The 21793-nt window shown below is 40.7% G+C and overlaps 1 protein-coding gene across 1 annotated transcript in view; it reads right to left on the reverse strand.

The window, feature by feature from the left end:
* Positions 1-21793, reverse strand: part of TRPM3 (transient receptor potential cation channel subfamily M member 3) — a 484965-nt gene that overhangs the window by 238875 nt on the left and 224297 nt on the right. The window contains 2 exon segments of the mRNA XM_073228642.1: positions 8452-8656; positions 10055-10134. Coding sequence (XP_073084743.1) covers positions 8452-8656; positions 10055-10134 — 285 coding nt within the window.

The following is a 21793-nucleotide window of genomic DNA, read 5'->3' on the forward strand; positions in this document are numbered from 1 at the left end:
CAGTTGAGGGGAAGGACTATGTTTAACATGACCATGATTTTTGATAAGCCTGTCATACTGGCTATGAAGTAGTTACAACTTTAGAAATCAAAGGGAGCTTAGGCATATCTTAGCAATCACGAGAACTTCACTTCTTGGGCTTTCTGGGTGAGGATACTGAGACCCAGGGAAGGTGAGGGGCTGTGTCCCCTCAGAGCTAGTTATCCAATAATTAACCACTCATCTAATCCATTATCAAAGCTACTGTTAGACTGCAAACTGTAGGCTGAGCTGCGCTTCTTGAGCTTTAATATGCATGACTCACCCAGGGGACCTTGTCAACAATGCAGGTTCTGATCAATAGGTCTGGGTGAGGCTCATGGTTTTGTGTTTCTGACTAGCTCCCCAGAGATCACAAAAGGATCAAGGATTACAACTCCTTCCCAGACCAAAGATCCTATGTGGTGTGTCTTGTGTTCATCACTGGGCCAAAGAGAAGAAAGAACCCTCAGTATTTTACATGAAAACCAGAGAGAAGAATGGAGGAAATGCTGGAGGAATTACTCAGGCCATGATCAATAGCAAGTGCAGCTATTGGCAGGCTACTCAAGGCAGTCCAAGTGTCTGACCCCTTTGCATGAGGACTGATTCACAAACAAAGGTACATGTGATTCACCACAGCCCAGCTGATTTTCCAAAAGCTGATAAACACCACAAATACTGGATGTCCTTGGTCCTTCCATGTCAGCAATTATTTACTGTGCCCTCCCCTTGGAGAATGAAAGGCAAGATTTAAAACAAAGTAAATATGTCAATGAATCAGTTACTTTTTGTCACTGTTATTGTTCAGCAAGTCAAGTACATGGTTTTGAGAAGGGGATAAATAAAACTGAGCGATAAAATGACACTTTATGATTATCTGAAGATTTCAATTATTAAATCATATTCTTCTACCCAGAAAACGCAGGTTAGTCAGTAAGCTTTCTGGATGCCTGTAATATAACAGCTAACCCATATGCAGAATCAGCACTTTCAAGGTCATAAATGGTTGTGCCCGGAGCAATTAATCAATTCCTGCTAATTAGTCAATGATTTGAAATTAGGAGCTATTTTGGTTGTCAAGATAAGCAATTCTGACTGTCCAGTTGAGAGCTCATTAATTGCCAAAAGATCACCTTTATAAACAAGAAATCTCTCTGATTTGGATACTAAATTGTGTCACCTGGCCATTACCTGATGTGGTGACATGTGCTCCCATTTACAGATTTCCCAATCCTGTGTAGCATCATGCTCTAGCATCAGATACTGGGAGTGTAAAACATCTGGCCAATTTGAGCACCCACTCTTGTGAAATGGGGCTGATCCTGACCACCTCACAGGATACTGTTGAAGATAAAACTGTGGAAAATGCCTGGTATAGCATAAAAACTGATACATGTAAATTGGAGGAAGGTTACAAACACTCACCTTTATAAATGACTTCTGTGTACAACAGGGTCCAAATAATTAGCTTTCAGCTCTTTAAATAATGTGCCCTTCAAAGCAGTACTTTGTTTCTGAGCCCTGAATTATCTGGAGAGTGACTAGTATTTACCTTTGAGAAGGTAAACTGTCCAGAAGGAAGAAGCTACGTCTGTTCTGGGGTACCTAACCCATCCTTCACCCATATGCCTTTAGCTCCCTAACTTAGGACTTCTGGAGATAAATGGAGCTCAGGTAAGTTACCCATGGAGAGAACAATCTTCTACTTCATATCATCAGTGCCTGTGCCTGGCAGCAGAAAGCCTGTGTGATGAGCTAATGACATTCTGAACAGCATCTCAAGAATAAAATATCAGTATAAAATAGTATAAAGTAGAGGTTTGTCTGAGTTGAAATTGTACTATTTGATTCATTCTCAAGTGCACAGCATGATTTTCACAGGAACACTATTTTGAGTTCCAAACCACAAACTTATAAATGAAATTTTGTAAGTGAAGCTATAATAGAAAACTAGAGATCTTCCTTTGTCCAAACAGCAGAGGGCTTCCAAAACTAGAACTCGTGAGCTTTTGTTCTACCTGGGACTAAAGGTCTTTCTGTTAAGCAGGTGACTTGACTGTAGTTTTTTCTAAAGCCACTCTGACTGCTTCATCATTAGCAATGTTACTACTCATCAAAGCACGATTCAACCTTTCTATGGCTCTACTCTGCACCAAACCTGTAGATCACAAGGGGTGCCATAAACCAGACAGCAAGTATCCTTTCCCCTTGATAACACCCAGGCTGTGCAAAAGCTGGAAAGGGGGAAGCAGCCATTACTATCTGAATGGGCTGGGGCTCTTTCATTAAGAAATAATAAAAATCTTCCTTTGATATTCTGAACTTGAGCTTTTGTAGAGCAACCTGGCTCTGCTAATTAATCAGTCACCTCTTAAGCTGTACATTTTACCCATATAACTTTGCCCAGCTTTTTAAATGAAAAGGTAAAAGAAACAGAACAATACATCTGGCTATGCTCTTGGAAATGTAAATGCCAGACCCTCTTCCTACCACTGCAAAGCCATCTTTAATTCCTGAAAATAATCACTTGGTATTTGTAAGTAGTAAATGTTTTGAGTAATGGAATTAATATTGCTAAATCAATGTGGACAGTATTTTTAATGCCTTTCTTACCAGTCAATACTAGGAAATTTGCCCCCATTTCCCTTTCTGTTGAGAAATGGGACAAGCATCAGTTCATTTTCTAAATCTTTGTAGCCACATTTTAAATGAGTACTTTTAATTCAAGCTGTGGCCAAGGAGAATATGTCGCATTGGACAGCCAAGACAATTTTGCTGATACCAGCTTTCAAGTCCATGGAAACTTCTGTTTTGCAGAGAGATTTATGCCTCTGATGGTTTAATGTGTGTAGAAGTTCCCTAGAAAGAAAATATTTGGAATGCAGATGTGAGGCACTTGGGTTCCCCGTTTGATGATTCACAAAACCCTGGAAGTGAAAATGCCATTACAATTTACTGCATACTGTTCTCGTGATTCCTCAGTGTTAGATGCCTGGTACTCCCAGGGGATGGCTTCTGATAAGCCAGAGCTGAAGGTTTACAAATATAAAACTTCACTGAACACATGAACAGGTCACAGAGGGTGCTCTATGAATTTTCTGCATAATTGTTTAGTGTAACATTTTCTAACGGCAAGGAGATGGGAATTTTCTAGAGGCAAGATGGGTTTTTTGAAGGACGGTTGGCTCTTCCTTTCTTGTAGGTCTACGATTGGGATCTGAGGTTTATGGGATAAATTCTAATTTTGTTTCGAGTTTCAGAATGGCCTTTCAAAAGTACTGCCAACTGAATGGCCTAAAGATCGCCGGGTGGGAAATGGAAATCAATGAAGCAATTACAAAACCCCTTAAATGACTTACCATGCTTATGGAAAGTTGCTTTAGTGAGCCACAGTCTAGTGATCAACTGTTTTGTTCTGTAAAGCGGGATTTATTTAATTTTGTATTTGGTGTGTTAGTGTCAATGATTATTCCCAGATCAAATTTGCATAATGTAAAGAGAGACAGTTAAAAAAATCAAATTCAATCCCAAAGCATTTTAAGAGTATAAGATTGTAGATGCCATGCTGTGGGCAGCTTCCAACCCCCTTGACATCTCCCCCTCAACATCCCCTACTCCCTGTCACTCCCAAACCTGCAACACTCAAGAGAGTAAGGCTTTCTTTTATCCTGGCAGACTCAACAGTGAGAGCTTTAAGTGTGAACATGAAGCATAGGAATAATTATCTAAATGATATGAAAACTGTAATAAGGGGCTCAACCTCATCCAATAAACAGAATAAATAGCAAGGAAAAAACCTGAAGAAAATTATGTGGGTGACTTGAGAGGTTTACATACACATCCTTAATTAGGTTGTACTTACCTGGTCCACAAGTCAGCTCAATATTAATTGGAAGAGACGATTAGGAAGTAAATAAGATTCTGTCTCATCAAGCCCAGCACTGTTTCCTTTTCTAAATAACTTACAGCCTTAGCCCCAGATAAAGAAGAGTCTTAAAGAAAGGCCCTAGTACCTGCTGCCGGGCCATATTATTATTGCTTTCTCAGTCTGCTTTAAAAATTATTTGGAACCCAGTCTGGTAAGACAATGTCTAAACCAGAGCTTTAGTATATCAGTATCTTCTACCTTGCTCCTCATGTCCTGACTTCTGTGAGGCATCTGGATGAATTGCCAGGTCCTCAGAAAGCCCAGGAGTGGCATCTGGGGGGCATGCATGTGTTTGGATGTGGTCTAGTATAGCAGAGGAGGAAGTGAGAATCCTTCACCACTGTCAGCTTTGAATGTCTCCTTCCTGTGTCACTATTTCTCCCTATCAAGTACAGAGAGATGCTGGTTTTACTGCTATTTACTGGGGTTTGTCAAGCATGGGAAGTGAGGACAGAATGTCACAAAGTACTAAGAAGGGCTCAGAAAATGGTTCTTCTGACCTAGGATGTAAGTTTACAAAGACCTCTTCCTGCTCATCACTTTTGAGTTTAATGAACCTCATCAAATAACAGTGATTTTAAAATTCTACTACAAAGTTTCCAAAACCTTTATAGAAAAGTTAGAAACATCATAGTAATTCACTTCCTTTCAAAACATCTACTAGAGTCTGTACCAGGCACGGGCAACAGAAGAAACAGAATGATGGGGAGTCTGAGCAGCCAGGTTTCAAGAACTATCCGTATGTTAAATAATGGGGTGACTCCCAGAAAATAATGTGCCTTTTCTGAGCTCAGGTTGCTGCATCTATAAAAAAGGTAGAGAGATTGGTGTTGTCTAGGATTTTTAAAACCCTGGCCGAACAATAGAATAAACTGGCTAATTTTTAAAGTCCATGATGAAAGCTGAAATTTAGAAGCAACAACTCTCAGAAGTAAAATGTGTGTATTTCCTAAAGCCTCCTTTCCAAAAAAAAAAAAAGAAATTGCTTTTCATAGGAAGCTCATCTATTGAGAACATTATTGGACACAGATACACAGATGTCTGGAGGAAAAGCACTCAATTTGGATGGCAAGATCTGTGTTAGCCAGGGAAGGAAACACTCTCAGATGATCATTTCTACCTTGATGAAGAGCAAGAGAGAGTTAGTTGAGGATGGAGCAGTTGGAGGTGGCTGTTCTCAGGCATGCCATGAAGTTTTCCTTTCCAAAAAAGCCTCCTTTATTGGAGAGGAGGTTCTTTGGGAGTGATGCCTGGACATGGGCCTTTGCGGTAGCCCTGCTGGGTATTCTGAGCCCCCAAATAGAGACCCAGTACCCTGACCCTCAAGTGCCTCTGGTGACCAAAGTCTGTGGCATCATGCTGCACTGTCTCTCTGGTTACACAGACACAAAATGCTCCTGGGCAGATACGATTCCCATGTAGCCCACCACCACATTTTAATAATGATTCTCTTTTCTCAATGGTACCTTCTACCAAACTCTGGCAGATTCTACCTCACATTGTGTCCAGATCACACTGGCATTTATTTGGAAGACCCAAGTGCTTCATCTCAGACTGTCTTGAAAGGAATAGTTAATGTTATAGCTAACTTAAAAAAAATTAATGAAGGTCAAAGTTAATCTGCCCTCTAGAGTTTTTTAACCACTTTGCCAAAAGTTATTTCAACTTACAAATATTCTTGTCAGGAGTTGATGACCAGAGACATATTAAGTCAGTTGACCTGTTTCACTTCAGTCCTGGCAAATATTTAACCACACCTTCCCTGTCAGAGGACTGGCACTTTTTAGTAGACAGAAGTTGCTGATTTTTGCCTTTGTCCAGAATGTGGGCCAGTTTGTTAAGGGGACAAGGGGTAAAGAAAGCTCAGGTTGGCCCAGAATGATCATTCCGCTTGATAAAACAGACACTTGGCCTGCGACAACTCTACCCCTCTGTCTAGACAGGAGAGTCAAAATATTTGAGGGCAAGTATTCAAAGTGGACCAACGGCTCATGGCGTCTGGATGAAGTAGGGGGACTCCCACTTATTCAATATTTGGTTGTAATAAAAAGGAAAACTGGTCCCCATTTGGCCGATTAGACTTGGAAAGAGGGACTCCCCTCCTAGTGAAGCACTGAGACCACGTGGCAGGCGAACCCTGAGCGCGGTGTTGGCTTCATGGGCACGCAACTGGCATGGCCACATGGTGCTGGAGGGCAGAGCCCAGGGTTTAATGTCCCGCACTAAATACACTGCCGTCCTGAAATTCTTAACAACTTTATCCTTACATTTGTAAGGTGTTTGGAAAATGAAGTCTGAAGGGACAGTGGGGCACATGAAGGGGGCTTGGAGCCACAGCCCCCACGTGGCCCACGGCCCCGTGTCTCACCTCCTGCTGCCTGGACAGGATCAGATCCCACTCCCCTGCTCCCTCTCTCTGGTATCCTGGTCAGCCTGACCTCCTTTCCCCAAGCCCTGCCTGGGGCGGTGACTGGGCTGCATTTCATCATCACCCTCCACCCCTGGCTGGGGCATGGGGGCAGGCAGAGGGAGGGCCAGGGTCAGGTGTGTGCCCTGTAACATTTCAGAGCAGGGCAGTAGCTGTCCCTGCTTTGGGCTAGCAGTGCCATGGAGTGTTCCATGGGTGACTTGGTGGGAAGTCTCATCCACACCGGGTCCCAATCATGTCCCAGGGTGCAGACAGCAGTCCCTTGGGGGTTGTCTGTCCACTGCAAGTTGGGGCTGTCAGCCACGGGAAGGGGGACTGATTTCCCTGCTCCTGCCAAGGACCTACATTTTCATTTCACACTGGGTCCCACACTGACCTTGCCTGACCTGATTTCCCACAGATGGCTCTGGATTTGATAGAGCGCTGTGGGGCTGGGAGGCTGTGGAGGGCTGTCAAAGCTCAGTGTCCACATGTTCACTCTTCTGGAGCAGAGTGAAATCTGCCTCTTCAGGTTTTAATTTACTATAAAGCTCAGAATTTTTTCTCTACTGTTAAATATCATAATGTACATATATCACATATTAGCTGTGTGAAGTAGGGCAGGATGCTCGCGGGCTCCATTCAGGCAGCCCATGAGGTCACTAAGTGTTCCTCTCTACCGATTATTGTGGACCGGCCACTTCATCTGCAGGCAAAGGGAGGGTCAGGGTCGGGGTGCCCTGTAACATTTTAGTGGAGGGTGAGCTTGTATGGCTTTTAATTAATGCGTGGTGCCAGAGGATCCACATGGTATATGGTTCAATCCTATGCTGTGAATGGGGAACTGGGCTGGGCTGCCCACCCTTAATGACCTTGAGGGGGCGGGTACATCCCTTAATGAAGATGGATGAGGAGCCATCAGATCCCCATTTCCCTTGGTTCTCTACAGGCCAGGACTAACTAACATGTGTTTTGTTTTTCCAGGCCTTGCTGGAGGTTTTGCACATAGCATTCTTTTCTTTCAAATATACTGCTCAAAATTGGTTTTAATTTACTATATAGCTCAGAATTGATTTTTCTGTGAAAGTACTGTGAGAATAGCTCAGTCAGCCATTCTTGGTGAAGAAAGTACTCTGGGTGGGGGGATGGCAGAAGAAAGGAGAGAGGAAAGAGGCAAGAGAGGAGGCTCACTGCACATTTTTAGACTGTAAGTGGTGTGAAGTGACTTCCCTTGCATTTTTCATGTGCTTCTCTAAGCAAAATTTCCTCTCCAAACTCAGAAAACTTTGTGGCATGCCCGAGAACAGCCACCTCCAACTGCTCCACCCTCAACTAACTCTCTCTTGCTCTTTTAACACTTAGAAGCAAACTTGTTAGAATACAGTATTTCTAGCATTTCCAAAACATGTGGTATAGTTTTCTCCTGGCTAAATCTGCCAGCCATGTAGGGAGAAGTCCAGGATGAAAGCTGAAATTTAGAAGCAACAACTCTTAGAAGTAAAATTTGTATATTTCCTAAAGCCTCCTTTCCAAAAAAAAACACAGAAATTGCTTTTCATATGGAGCTCGTCTATTGAGAACATTATTAGACACAGATGCACAGATACCTAGAGAAAAAGCACTCAATTTGGATGGCAAGATCTCTGTTAGCCAGGGAAGGAAACACTCTCAGATGATCATTTCTACCTTGAGCTGGGAGAAATGCTAGTTACCAATCAGATGAAACAGAGAGTCAAAAGTAAGATATTTTTTTACCAAAGGAGTTAGAAAAACATGTCTTAATGGATGCAACCCAGAAAGGAATATAATAAACAGTAGTTAATTACAGAAAGCTACCTGCTATTATTAATAATAACAATAGTTACTGTGTCTGATCTCATAGTAATTATTTAAAAAACCCTGGGAGGAAGGTTTTCTTTCTCCCATTTTATTAGAGCCAGAGCAGAGATGCACAAGGGCAAATAAATTCGAGCAGGGCACCCAGCCAAGAACTGGCAGAGTTGGGATTAGGCCCAACGACTAAGTGTCCAGCTTCCTACTCCTTGGCCGGGCTTGAGACCGAATGTGGGAAGCCACAGAATGGGTTTCTGATTACCATGGCTTTGTTGGAATGACCTCCTCCTTGGAACTCAAGGGTCCCAAAAGCATCCGTCGGGCTGAGCTGCGTGTGCTTGCTGATGGACCACTTCTCAGACTGGAGGTCATTTCGCAAGAGGCGACTTTCATTTTTCTCATTCTGAAGAATGGAGATACTGGGAGTGAGGCCAACATGCTGGCCTATTAGACGCCCGCAGCAACACCTGTAACAGAAGAGCTCAAAGTGAACCCCCTGAATTAGTCACCATTGGAATAGAGCAGGGCAGCCTGCTGGAGAACACAGACCAGAGCAAGGCAGCCAGTCAGTCATCAAGTGGAGTCCACAGTGTGGCTGCACCCGGCAGGTGGGGAACTCAGGAGCTGCTCGGCACAGCTGTCGTTTCTTCCCTGCCCCCTCCTCCCTCTCTGTTGGCTGGATGTGCCATAACATGCCTCCTGGCGTTCCCCACGCACGCCTTTCACATGGGTGTATAATTCAGGATTGGGACCTAAGAACAAAAGCCCTGAGAGTTTTCTGCTTCTCACTCCCCCATCCACCAAACCTTGCACGAAGGACACTGAACAGCTTTGAGGGCAGAATTTTAATGTGCACATTTGAATAAGGAATCTCACTCATATGTGAGTCACAACCCAACTTGTCTTTCCCCAACTGACATTCACTGTCAAATACCTAATTCTGAGAAAAATCTGCAGCTTACTTGCTCTTTAAGAAACAATGAAATAATTATTCACAAGGTGTTTGAAAACAAAATTCTCTCCTTACATCATGAAAATGTCCTTCATACTTTACTCCTACCACTATTATGACTATTAGTGATAATACTGATACACAGTTATCACTTACTAAATACTAACAATGTGGGCATTCATTTGTGGGTAAAATGTTGTAGTTTTGAAGGTTAGGTAGTCTGCTCAAGGTTACACAGCTACTCCAGATGACCCTAGATAGTCTAGTCCATATAGAATCTATGGTCTATATTTTAAACTGCCTTAATATATTTTCTTTTCATAAAGGCATTTTGAGACATTTGTATGTTATTTTACCCCAAGTGCTTCCCACCTTCTATACTCTTGATCCTTAAGGTAAGACCAGGAAGGTAGGGAGGATATGAAAATGTGCTTGGGTAGGAATCCAAAGGTCTGTGGTCTAATTAGTGAACTGCTAGGAGTTTTTTTTATTTAAAAATTTATTTTTTACTATAGCAGAGCGTGCTGGTACAAACAGCACTTTGATGAAATGTTTAAAAGGGAAAACCAGTAACCATATTAAAAATACATATGACCTATTTTTAGAGACACAGATTAATTCCTTCCCTGACAGTGTATCTGTCATTCTGTATAGGATTTTAGAGAATTAACTGCAGGCAAGACCTATTATGTGGTGTATATATATAAGATTGGTTCAAAGATGTCCAACAACAATAAAGAAAAAAAAGATCTTTAATTCAATATTAGCTCCCTTGCATTGGATAGTGATTGCTATTAAAAAAGATCTTTAATTCAATATTAGCTCCCTTGTATTGGATAGTGATTGCTATTATAGTTTTGTTCCCCTAATTGCTACTTCATATTCTCACTGCATTAGAGAGACAGGAGATTACCTATGGGGGTCTTTGGTGCTGGGGATGATGTGAACACATTCTCTTTTATAAAATGCTCTTTCTATCCAGGATTTCTGAGCCTGAAAAATAAAAAAAAAAAAAAAGAGGAAAGGTAAACATAACTTTTAAGAATTTTTGACTAGGAAGCAAAATTTCACAATCACATAATTGAGTAGCATCTCACAAACTGAACTGAAATCATGGTTACTTTACACATAAACACTGCATATAACATAATCTATTACTCCTAGAACATGCTGATTAGGTTATTTGCTATTATAATATTGAGAGTTAAAGGAAATAGCCATAATGAAAAAAACTGTTAGTAATGGAATCATATACAAATCCATAATTACTTTTGAAGGCCAGGAAAACAGTGCTAAATAGTGCTCTTTAAATAAAGAGGAAATGAAAAACGGAGTATAACATTTTCATGGCTGACACTTCCATTAGATTTTCCCTGTAGAACGAAAGAAAAATGGTGAGGGAATTCTGTAACTCAGGAGCTCTAATCCATCACCACACTTTTTCTAAAATCCAAATTAGCAATGCTTAAATACAGAGGGAAAAGTGGAAATGGAAACATAAGAGAGATTAATGTTTTCATCACAGTCCAAAATATCACAGGTAATGCCTTTGGAACGAAGGAAGATTGCACCTCTTTTGCAAGTGTGTGTGTGTGCGTGTATGTGTCCCACATGCCTTTAATCACAACAGATACAGCTTCTTAGAACAGGCATTTGTTGGGACTGTCCACCCAGAAGTCTGGCCACTGAGATTGGATTCCCAGGAGGATAAAGGCAGTTCCGGCAAACGGTACCATCTTTGTTTCAAAGCAGAATGCCCATCCTGCATCCCTTTTACCCTTTTCTTTACCAGCAATTGAAATAGTAGAGGAATCTCCCATGAAATCTGGTGAGCTACTCAGAAGATTCCTTCTCATAGCATTTAAGATGGAAGTTGCTAGAGCATCCTGTAATGTTACAACATCTAACTCAGCATCAGGACTAAATAGCATAGCACAACTGAGCTATTTATTTGACCTGTCTCAGTGCTTGGTTGTTTGTTACCTGTTACAGACCCCATTTGTTGGCCATAATTGATACTGACTCTGCCAAGGACCTAAATGTTTGTATAAACTGTGCTAAAGTGTGGTAGCCCTCAAACCCTGCATCTCAGATCTCCCTCTTCTCTCACAATGCAGTCTACACTAGCATGTGTGCTGAGGGCAGTAGTTGTTTCATACTCACAGCAAAGCAGATTTTAAAAGTAGCAGCATACAGAGGGATGCTTGAGGGGTACAAGGGAACTGCACCCTGTTTCAGTCATGGTCACAGTCAGGTCACTGAATTTCTGAATGCTTATGCACTGTCTACTGGAAAAGGAGCTCCTGCCCTGCCTCAGAGATCCTCCGGTCCTGGTGGCCCTCTGCACCCTCACACCACAAAGGTAAAACAATCTGCAGGTCTGCTTGTCAGCTGGGCATGAAAAAAGCCCCAGTGTCTATTCCCAAAGATTTTCCTTCTCAAATATGTAGGAAAAGCTAGTGGCTACGTCTTTGCAATAGAAATGAATTTAGCAGTGTAGATAACCAGCCTTTATCTTTGTAAAAAGCCTGAGAGTTAAACTATTCATAGGCAATGATTTTTTCTGGACACTGAATACTTTCATTGATAACATCTGTTGGCAGAAAGATGGTAAAAATATTCCTCAGTGGACATTTAAAACCAACTTTCCCTACACCTCAGGGAGGAGGAGAGGGAGTGGGGACTTAGCTTTTTTCTTTGGCTAGCATCCGAAAAGATCTTTTGAGGGAGTATCTGGGAATTTCAGGGAGGACTGGTCAATCCTCCCTGAGAGAAGGCAAGCACAGCAGAATCACTGTTAGAGTGATTGCACTGTTAGGGTAGAGCGTGAGGTCTGCAGTTAGAAAAAGCGGCGTGAGTGGGACTCGGCGGCATAAAAGTCACATCATTTCTTTGGTCCTTGGTTTTCCTCATTGGTACAATGGGCAGAACAATAATACCTGGCACACGGAGTTGTTATCATTATTATTTGGGTGCAGCTTTTTACTTTAAGAAGAGGGATGAGACTTGCATTAGTTCTGGTACTAAAAGTTCAGATGAAGGTTCAGATGAGAGTACTATGAAACTGCATAGCAGATCTCACCTAGTCACTGTGTGCCTGTGGATGATTCGCTTGCAGAAGGCCTGAGTGCCCACTAGCACAGTATATAGAAAAGTTATTGAATTTCTCTGAGCCTTTTCTGTAACATGAGAACCATTCTAGCTAATTTGGGGAGTTGCATTAATCAAAGCAGATGACTCAGCGAAAGCACTCGGCACTTAGTAGGGGCTCAGTAGGTCAGGACAATGCCTGCCATTTATTAAGGGTCAATCCTGTGCCTGGAATTGTGCCATATATGTCATATCTCCACAGATCCTCCTAAGAGCCCCATAAGGGAAGGACTGCTATTATATCTATTTTACCAATGAAGAAATTGAGGCACAGAGATGCAGCAATTAAGTTTTAAAGCCAGAACTTGAGCAGTCTGACTCCAGCGTTCACACTCTTACCCGTTTTGCTAAACTGCCTCTCCAAATTAGCTCTCATTGACATTAAACACCCTTCACCTGAGCAGTGCCATCTGGGCATGCCTGGGAGTGCCTTGGTATTTGGACAGAGTTGGACTTCTAGAGGCATATCTTAGAACCAGTTCATACTTGCACCTTCCGCCCCCTCATTTCTCCCATCCAGTCCCCACGAATGGAGTCATAAACACTCTGCTATCTGTTCTTCCTCTGTCCTTGGGATAAAGGATTGGGGCTGGACATCAGGAAAATACCAACATGTGAGAAAGAAGTAAAAGAAGGGGGAATCATTATAATGGCTATAACAAAGAAATGTAATCACAACAGGACTCCCAGCTTGAGAGTCAGGGGACCATGACAGATGGATTAGACTTTTCAAGGGCACTTTAATTATTTCTCTCACTCACGGATCCCAGTTTCAACTTGGAAGGCCCTGGAAGTTTTACTCAGCTACTGTGCAAATTACTACATATGGACTGCTAACTTGTTAGTTATTATGTATAAAGTAACTTGACTTACGTGCAGTTTAGCAACTGAATTACCTTCTGAAAGGTGAAAACCTACTTCATTGTTAACAAAGGGATTGAAATCAGTTTCTTTTTCTTCACAAATTAACCATGCAGATTAACCATTTCCCTTTTCCCTTGCAAAGGCACAAAAAATTGGGTGAGGAAGGAGAAGTGTAATATTTTAAAAAATGTTTGAATTCTTCAAAATTGAATTGGATTCTCTTCTTTTTGAGAAGTATAATACATAATAGAAAAATATGCATGTATAATACATGAATTAGGGGTTCTACAAAATATGCATAATATACTATGCTCTACTGTGGGCTTTGTTTTATCATGCTTTTATTCAGTGTGGATAGATATCAGATTTTTAAAAATTATCTTCTTGGAGAGGGCAAGTTTGATGTATAATCATGGTTTAACTTGTTCCCCAAGCAAATTCCCTTTTCTTTTGTTCAAAGGCTTTGTACTGCTCTGCGATGGCTTCCCCATCCAAGTCAGCTCAGAATGGCTATCCTCATTGTTAGAAAGCATAAAATAGTTTTGACAAGCCATGTTTCTCACTGACCCTTAATTCTCTTCTAATGCAAAAACACTTCAATGGACAGTGTGTCCTAAAATCTTTTCTCTTTAAATATGCTTTGAAAGTCTCATGTACTCTTAGAAGAGTTGGCTCCTATCAGCCCTTCGAAAAATCACTTTTGTACTTTCTTTTCTGAAGGTACAACAGTCCCATCACCATTGCTGAGTTTGTGAAGGTTACTTTCTTTCTTGTTTTTCTGCATTATCAGTCATGTGTGATGTATAACAGGGAAGTGTTTTTCAAAGGCTAATAATTAAAGGACACCTTATCCAAAACATAAATGAGGACATGGACATTTTGAACAAAGTGTAACAATTACCTTCAAAGAATAAAAGAAGTACTAACTTTGAAAGTCAAATGTACAGCCAATAAAGCACCCAAATGATAGAAACAAAAATCCCTGTAAATACGGCCTTCCAAAGAAAACAAAATTAACTGGTTTCATTTAAGCAGGGTTCAGCTCTTTTTCACAAAGACTCTGCTATAAATTCCACTCCCCCAAATTCCTTTGACATCTCTTACTAGCTCCTCACCACTGGCCACAGAATCAGCTTCTCTAGGCAGGAATGCTTTGTAAGTACACACACAGAGTAAGTATTCAATCTGTCTCCAGGAAGTCTTGGGAAGTGCTATTATAATCCACCCTGTAGCAGGACCATTTAACAGAAGGACAATCAGACCAACAATGACAATATTAGAAAAAAGAGTCCACTGACTTTACAGGAACAAATGACGAGCAACATTTCACTACGTCCCTCATTGTGAGACTCCCATGGTTCAAATGTATATTCTGTCCTCATCAGGACAAAATACCAAAGACCCAGAGGTACCAAATGCCTGTTCATTTTTGGATTTGCTCTCCCTCAACATCTCCCTGGCCATTCCTTTGGTCTTCTTGTAAATCCCTAGATCCAATATTGGGAAGCTGACCGAGAGGAAAGGGAGCTGAAATCCTTTTACCTGAGCACTGACTCTGGGTGGCACAGGAAGTCCTGCGAGCAGCTTCTGTGGCCTTCGTTTTGCTGTGTCTGGGGCTGCTCGTCCCGTTAATAATGCTCTTATGACCGCCCACTGGAAAAAAAGGCACCGGCTCGGCTCTTCCCCCAAGAGACGTTTCAAGTAAAGCAATGAACTTGGGCAGATTAGCCCTTTGGAATGTGCCGCTTCGGGATTAGCCGCACTAGAATCCCATGGACATTCCCTCGCAGCCCACTAACAGGGCTGGATTTGAACATCTAATCTGACGCCAGAAGAAAAACAAATCCCCGGAGAGATCGGATTTAACTGGCACAAGTCCTGACAGGCTCTTCCCCCTTTCCTTTTTCCATTTTCAGAGAGAAGGCTTGTGAAACTGTGATAAGGTGTTCTGAGTTCTGAAAAGTTCAACTTTAGAAAGCAAATCCTTCTAAAGAAACAGTGTATTCATGCTCTGAGTGGTCTGAACACACAAGCCGCATTGTTCATTCCTGTCTAAAGAATGGACTGATAGCATTTCTTTTAAAGAGGAACTGCTAAAAACTCTGGCCGTTTCAAAAGAATAGTTTGGTCCCTGAACGTGAGCCTAAGCAGAACTAAGTTGGAGTTTGCCAGTGACCTTCTACAACTTCTAAAATGTCAATAAAAATAAAACTTGTCTGATCACACTGCTCAGCCTGTGGCCCCTCCCCCACAATGGCAAATGTATGATTAGAAACCTGTAATCCCGTTTGCTTATTTAAAAAATGTGAGATGTGACCAGTCCAGCATATGATGCAGACTGAGGGCAGTGACACTGTGACTGGGTTTAGCTGGGTGGCGCAATGGTCAGGTGCTGGCTCATACAAAAAGGGCTCTTTCAAATACCATCCAAGAGTGAAATTTTTAGATAGTGCTAATTCTTACCTAGACAAGTGACTAAATTGGGGGAGAAAAGAACTCAAATTTCAACAAGGCAAAAATGCTTTTTAAGAAGTAAATACATGAGCGCTCTATTTCCAAAGGGCTTACCTCTTCCCATAGACAGAAGTCCGAGCTGAGAGGTGGCGCTCATGATCAACTCTGTAAACTGTAAATCCATGAGGGCAGTACCTCTTTGATCTTCATTTTCCCATAACCTCCCCTCAAAGTGCCCTACTATGTGTTATGTGGACACCTACTGAGAGTCACAGTGTGAACTGAATGGCTGATTTCAAACCTGGATTAGATCCCTAGCCTTCCTTGCCTCTCTGCTCTTTCCAGGAATGATCTCCTGCAAACTCTCACATCTGCTGGTCTCTTACTGACCAAGGCCTCCCTGGAGAAAAGGGACGATAAACTCCTTAGTGACCTTCAGCTGAGAAGACATTACAATAAGCAAGCTGCAAATGAAACATCAGACTGAGCTGACAGGCATGACGTCCCTTTGCCTGGCTCTTACAGGTGGTGGCTACATAGTGATGGCCCAAATAAAGTGCACACCTTTCTACTATGCAGCTGCAACATTTCTACGCATTTACTTTTGGGGATTCAACAGAGATGTGAGCCCACGAAGATGTTCACTGCAGCATTTTTTATAATATCGAAAAACTACATAGGAAACAAATTGAAAGTTCATCAATGGGAGGCTAATTAAACGATGGTTCATGTCATTTGATGGCCATCAGGCTTCAGAAGACTTTATAATTATATAGAAGAATACGTATTTTCATGTTCTTATATGAGAAAATCAGGGCATAAAAAAGTAATTAAGAATAATTACAAATTTTAAATAGACACAGAGATGATAAGTAGATAATATATTAACATGGAAACTGTGGATAATATTTATTTTTTCCATATTATTATTATTTTTTGCTTTTCCATATTTTCCAAAGTTTTATCCTGTAACCATGTATTTTGTCATGAAACTATATTTCATGTGGTCAGAAGATTGCCAGACACTTTTCTTTTTTCCAACTGTTTAGTTTTATGTTATGATACTGGAAGTCATGGGGAACAGTGGTTCAGGAAGGGACTTAGGAAGAATTCAGTTAAGAGAGAGGGCTCAGTGGGGGACTATTTGAAAAGAAAGTTCTATAAAATACAGGGGTCGTTTTCTAGGGTTTAAAGGCAAGAGAGGGGAAGTGAAGGAGTCAGAGAAGAGAAGGTGGGGCAGAAAGAGAGTAGAGGAGTTGGGAGGGGAAAGGGGGCTGGTGAGCAGGCAGGCATCAGAGAGATACTGAGCTAGGAGGTGCAAGACCGTCTTCGGGACTAAATAAATTGGTTCCACTATGAGAATATTTAAAAAATTCAGCTTTCTCCACTTCTTCACTAGATCCTACTTCAACCCATCATCTGACTTACTTTAAATCTTGATTCAATCACTTCCATACTGAGACTTTAAAATATTGCCCATGTATGTATTTATTTATTTTTTTACCCTATTCTCTCTAGTCTTACATTTTTGTTTTTCTTTGGCTTAATTTTCCTTTCAAGAGAGAAATATTTGATGGGGACAAGATATGAGGCACCATCTATGAACTTTACACAAAACCCAAAAATACTGTCACCAGAACTGTGAGTACTTTTGTTTAAGTGAAAAAGGTAGCCCCAGGTTAAAACAGCAACTCTTTCATAGACGTCACAGATGATCTTCAGGACCCTTTGATTTGGGAAGGTAATTAGTTCCAAAGAGACTTGTAACTCTGGGCCACACTGTCCCTATGGATCTTTTAAAAATCTTGCATATCACCCAATGATGCACCTCCTGACAGGATGTATCACCAGCCTGTTTCAGATGGAGTGTAGAGAGAATATTATTTGAATACTAACAAGAGCAAACCACAAGTGTAATGCTAAGTGTGGTTATTCTTCCCTCTTACCTTTATGTAGTTGGCAGACTACCTTATTCTATCAACTTATCATTAAAGAAAAAAAATCACACTCTAATAGAATATACTAAAAAGTTTCCACTGATACCTCATTCAATTTTAAAACATGAAATCTAATTTTCTACAAGTAGATTTTGACATGGAAAAAAATGCCTATTTCATTGTCATAAAGATGTCCACAGAATTTCTTTCTGTGATGTCCATAGCACCACCACCAAAAAGAGCATGATACAGCATAGGGGTTAGCAAACATTTTCTGGAAGGGGTCAGATGGTGAATAATTCAGGCTCTTTGGAGGCCATATGGTCTCTGTGGCAGCATTCCAGTACAACAGGCGGCCGGGCCAGAATTGGTGCGTACTGGACAACCCCTGTAATAGAAAAAGGGGGACTGTCTGGCGGGGCAGCAGGGAGGGAGTGGTGGTCCTAAGAACCAGGTTTTCATGGCACCATCACTAGTTTGTCTTGGCTTTTCCTCAAAAAGGTGCCTTTGCCCTGCTGTTTCTTCTACCCGGACAGCTCCCTCCTTGGACATCCTGCAACTCACTCACTCAACCATCAGGACCCCCGAGGGACCGTCCTTGACCGCTCTATCTGAAGGTACACTGTGCCATTCTCTCTTCTCTGTTCGGGACTTCCCTCTGTTTCTCTCACAGCCCTTCACATCACCTGGCATTACACCATGTCTTTAATGGGTCTGTTTTTCCCCTTCCCCTATGCCCCCACCCCCACCAAGCATGTTCTAGTTTGGCTTTGTACTGGGAAGCGTGGATCCGTTTGAGTTGGTGTTTGCATGATGTAGGAGGTCGAGAGGTTTAGGTCAAGATTCTCATTTGTTTGTTTTCTTGCTTGCTGCCTCGCCCCTGCCCCCTACCTGTTTTGCCTATGGGTGGATGGATTTACAACTAGAATGTAAATTCTCAAGGGCAGGAATTTTGTTTTGCCACTGCTGTTGCCCCAGCACCTAGAACTGTCTGTATGCATATATTTATGTTTGGTACATGGTAGGCACACATAATGGACACTTCATTTGATTTACTTGCACATCAATTCCTCACCTGTGAAATGATGGCATCAGATGGACCCATGTTTCTTAAAGGGTGATTTTAGGGTGATACTAAGATGGGCAGTTGGATTTATAGTAATATATAGTATTACTATAGTATATAAACCACAGTATAAAATATATAGTTTAGATACTATAAACCTGCAATACCATTATTTCTTGAGGACATGAATTTTCCTTTTAGGAGCTCTGAAAAAAAATGAGTCCATCAAAAATATTCAATAGGGTAAAAATGATCTGGAGATAAGAAAAATCATGATGCTTTTACAAACACGACTGAAGTTTGGAGAACACAGGACTAATCCCTCTTGTAAGCCCCGTCGGCTCCTCGTTTTTAGTTTAATGTATGAAAATAAACGTATTGTGTTCTCTAATAGAGTTCCCCATTGACCTATAAAGTAAAACAATGCCGGAGTGATATGACAAAGCCAGCTGCCTCGAGAGTGCACTGCCGTGAGCAAAGTCTTCCTCAAACGGTCGACAGAGCCATCCACTGGTCAGCATCGCTCCGTGGCTCTGCGCCCCAGCATGATCAGATCGGTTCGGTATTTACTGTCTTTAGGATCTGACTCTGGAGGTATCTTCATTCAGATCTCTCAGTTTCCCTCCAAACCTCTGCAACATTATGCTTCAGTAAACTAAATTACTGTTTGTTCCTCTAATGCACTGTGGCGCTCTACGCTCCCCAGTCTTTGAAGTGCTGCCCCATTTGCCAGAATGCTAGGATCCTGCCTCTGTACTTAGTGAATGCCTCGTCGTTCTTCCAAACTCTGCACAAAACATTATGTTCTTGAGAGGCTTGACTGGCCACTACGAGACAGAACGAACCACCACAATCACTGTTCTGCTTTCAAAGATACCTTGCTCACACCTCCATTAGGGGAAGACTCACACAATAATTATTTATTTTGATGTCAAGATTTATAATTATTCACTGCCAATTTCTACTGCAAATACATAGTACTCCAGATCTATTATTGTACAGCTAGGATTTCTGTAGCCTTACTTAAGATTTCTCTTTTCTTTCTTATTTTTAACATGATTTCTGTGGGAATATCATGCCAATTCCTCATTCCTAATAAATCTCCTTTGGGGAATAATTCTTCATGGATTGAAATTATTTGTACCAAAATTCACTTTATAGCCCCTACCTTTTAATCATATGCCTTAACATACCATATATATACATATATATATATATATATATGTATATATATATATAAACAGAAAATTAAATTAGATTTTGATCACCATATTGGAAAAGTCAGTAAGTTATACTTTATAAATATAAATGACACTTACCTTTTACAAATAGGTCACACTGTGCAAATTACACTAAAATGGATTCAGAATTTTTAAGTAGAAGTAATATGTATATAAAAATGTTCATCTCATCGGCATTTTCAGAAATCATTAAAATGTGTACTTCTATGATTCCTTGGAAAACTGTGTCTTCACTACAAAGCAGTTAATCATTGCTTGGCAATAATACATTATATTTATAACGTATTCTACAGTTTACAGAATGTTTTCACATAAAATATTTGGTGCAATATTCACAATAACTCTGTAAAAATAGGTATTATAAAATTCTACTATATGATTAAAAAAATGGGGCTTACAGAGTTGAAGTATCATGCCAAGTTACACATCAGTCACTGGCTAAGCCCAGCAGACTCAGAGCCCTGTACTTCCACCAGGGTACAGAGAACCCTGCATGCTTTATACCCTGACTGATTTTAGGGATGCTGAAAGATCTTTTGCTTCTCTGTTGTAGAATAAATACATTGTAATTATTCTGATCTTAATAAACATATACTTCACCAAGTCTAAAAGACTGCTAAAAAATTGAAATAAGCATGTAGGTCTCTATTTCAAAATTATCATATTTATGATCAAGGATTTGCCATCTGTTTGAATAAAATAGCTGTTTCCATATATGGTGACATAAAAACTTAAAAGCCACCCCCATACTCTTAGGGACTTTACTGCTTTCATTGACTTAAAACACAACTAAAATAGTGCTGGCCCTATAAAACTGGTGTACATTTTTAAAAGATAATAAGAGGATAAATTTCACACAGAGGAGGAGGATATGAAAGACAAAATTATGACCAATGAAACTATGAGACTGAGGTTTGATACACTCTTCAAGAGCCGCAAAGTTTATAATGATGGATCATTTGTTAGAAAGCATTATCAGCGTGATGATGTCCATGCATAACTCGTGACTGGGAAAGTTTTCTGTGTCCACTGAGGCTGCACCCAGCTTTGTTTCTGTCAGGTAACGGTGGAGCTGGAGTGATGTGATGTCATCCTGCTTCTGCTTCGCTTCCACTGCTTGTGTCTACACCATTCTGATTGCATCAGGAGCCAAAGAAACGTGCTAAGTCATGACATTGGTGATGTTATGCAGAAACATGGAATTTAGTGACAAAGTCATAGATGTAGAGGCTGATTTCTATTTTGTTCCCCTCTTTAGCCCTGGGAGGATGAAAATGCTAATAAGAGGATGAGGATGGATATATATAGCTGTACTTGTATTTGTAGTTAAGTTCTCCTATCAGGATTAATTTACTAAGGTAAGCATGTCTGTCTGTCTCTCTCTACATATATATATCTATCTTCTTCTCTGAGTGAAATTTGTCCTATTACTATCTTTTTAAGATGTATACCAGTTCTATAGGGCCAGCTCTATTGTAGTTATGATTTTTGGTCAATGAAGGCAGTAAAGTCCCTAAGAGTATGGGGGTAGCTTTTAAGTTTTTATGCCAACATATATGGAAACAGTTATTTTATTCAAACAGATGGCAAATCCTTGATTATAAGTAGAATACTTTTATCTATTTATCTATACATGTGCACACACATATGTACAATACATATATAATATATATATATAATTTTAATTTATTATTACTTTTTTGTTTATTATCAGTCCTAACTATCTTAAAATATTCTGGGTAGAAATACAGATTAATCTTTATCTATAAGTGATTCCAATTCTCAGGTCAAGCTCTTTATCTTCATAAGATACAGACTTAAATTCAGTTAAAAGATTTTATTTCTGAAATCCTGAGTTTCTTTATCCATTCAAAGCTGTAATAAGGCAGAACTTGGGTGGAAGCATGACTGATTAGGAATCCCAAGATGGCCTTGCTGAG

The sequence above is a fragment of the Manis javanica genome, chromosome 2 (assembly GCF_040802235.1).
Source record: "Manis javanica isolate MJ-LG chromosome 2, MJ_LKY, whole genome shotgun sequence".
Lineage (NCBI taxonomy): Eukaryota > Metazoa > Chordata > Mammalia > Pholidota > Manidae > Manis > Manis javanica.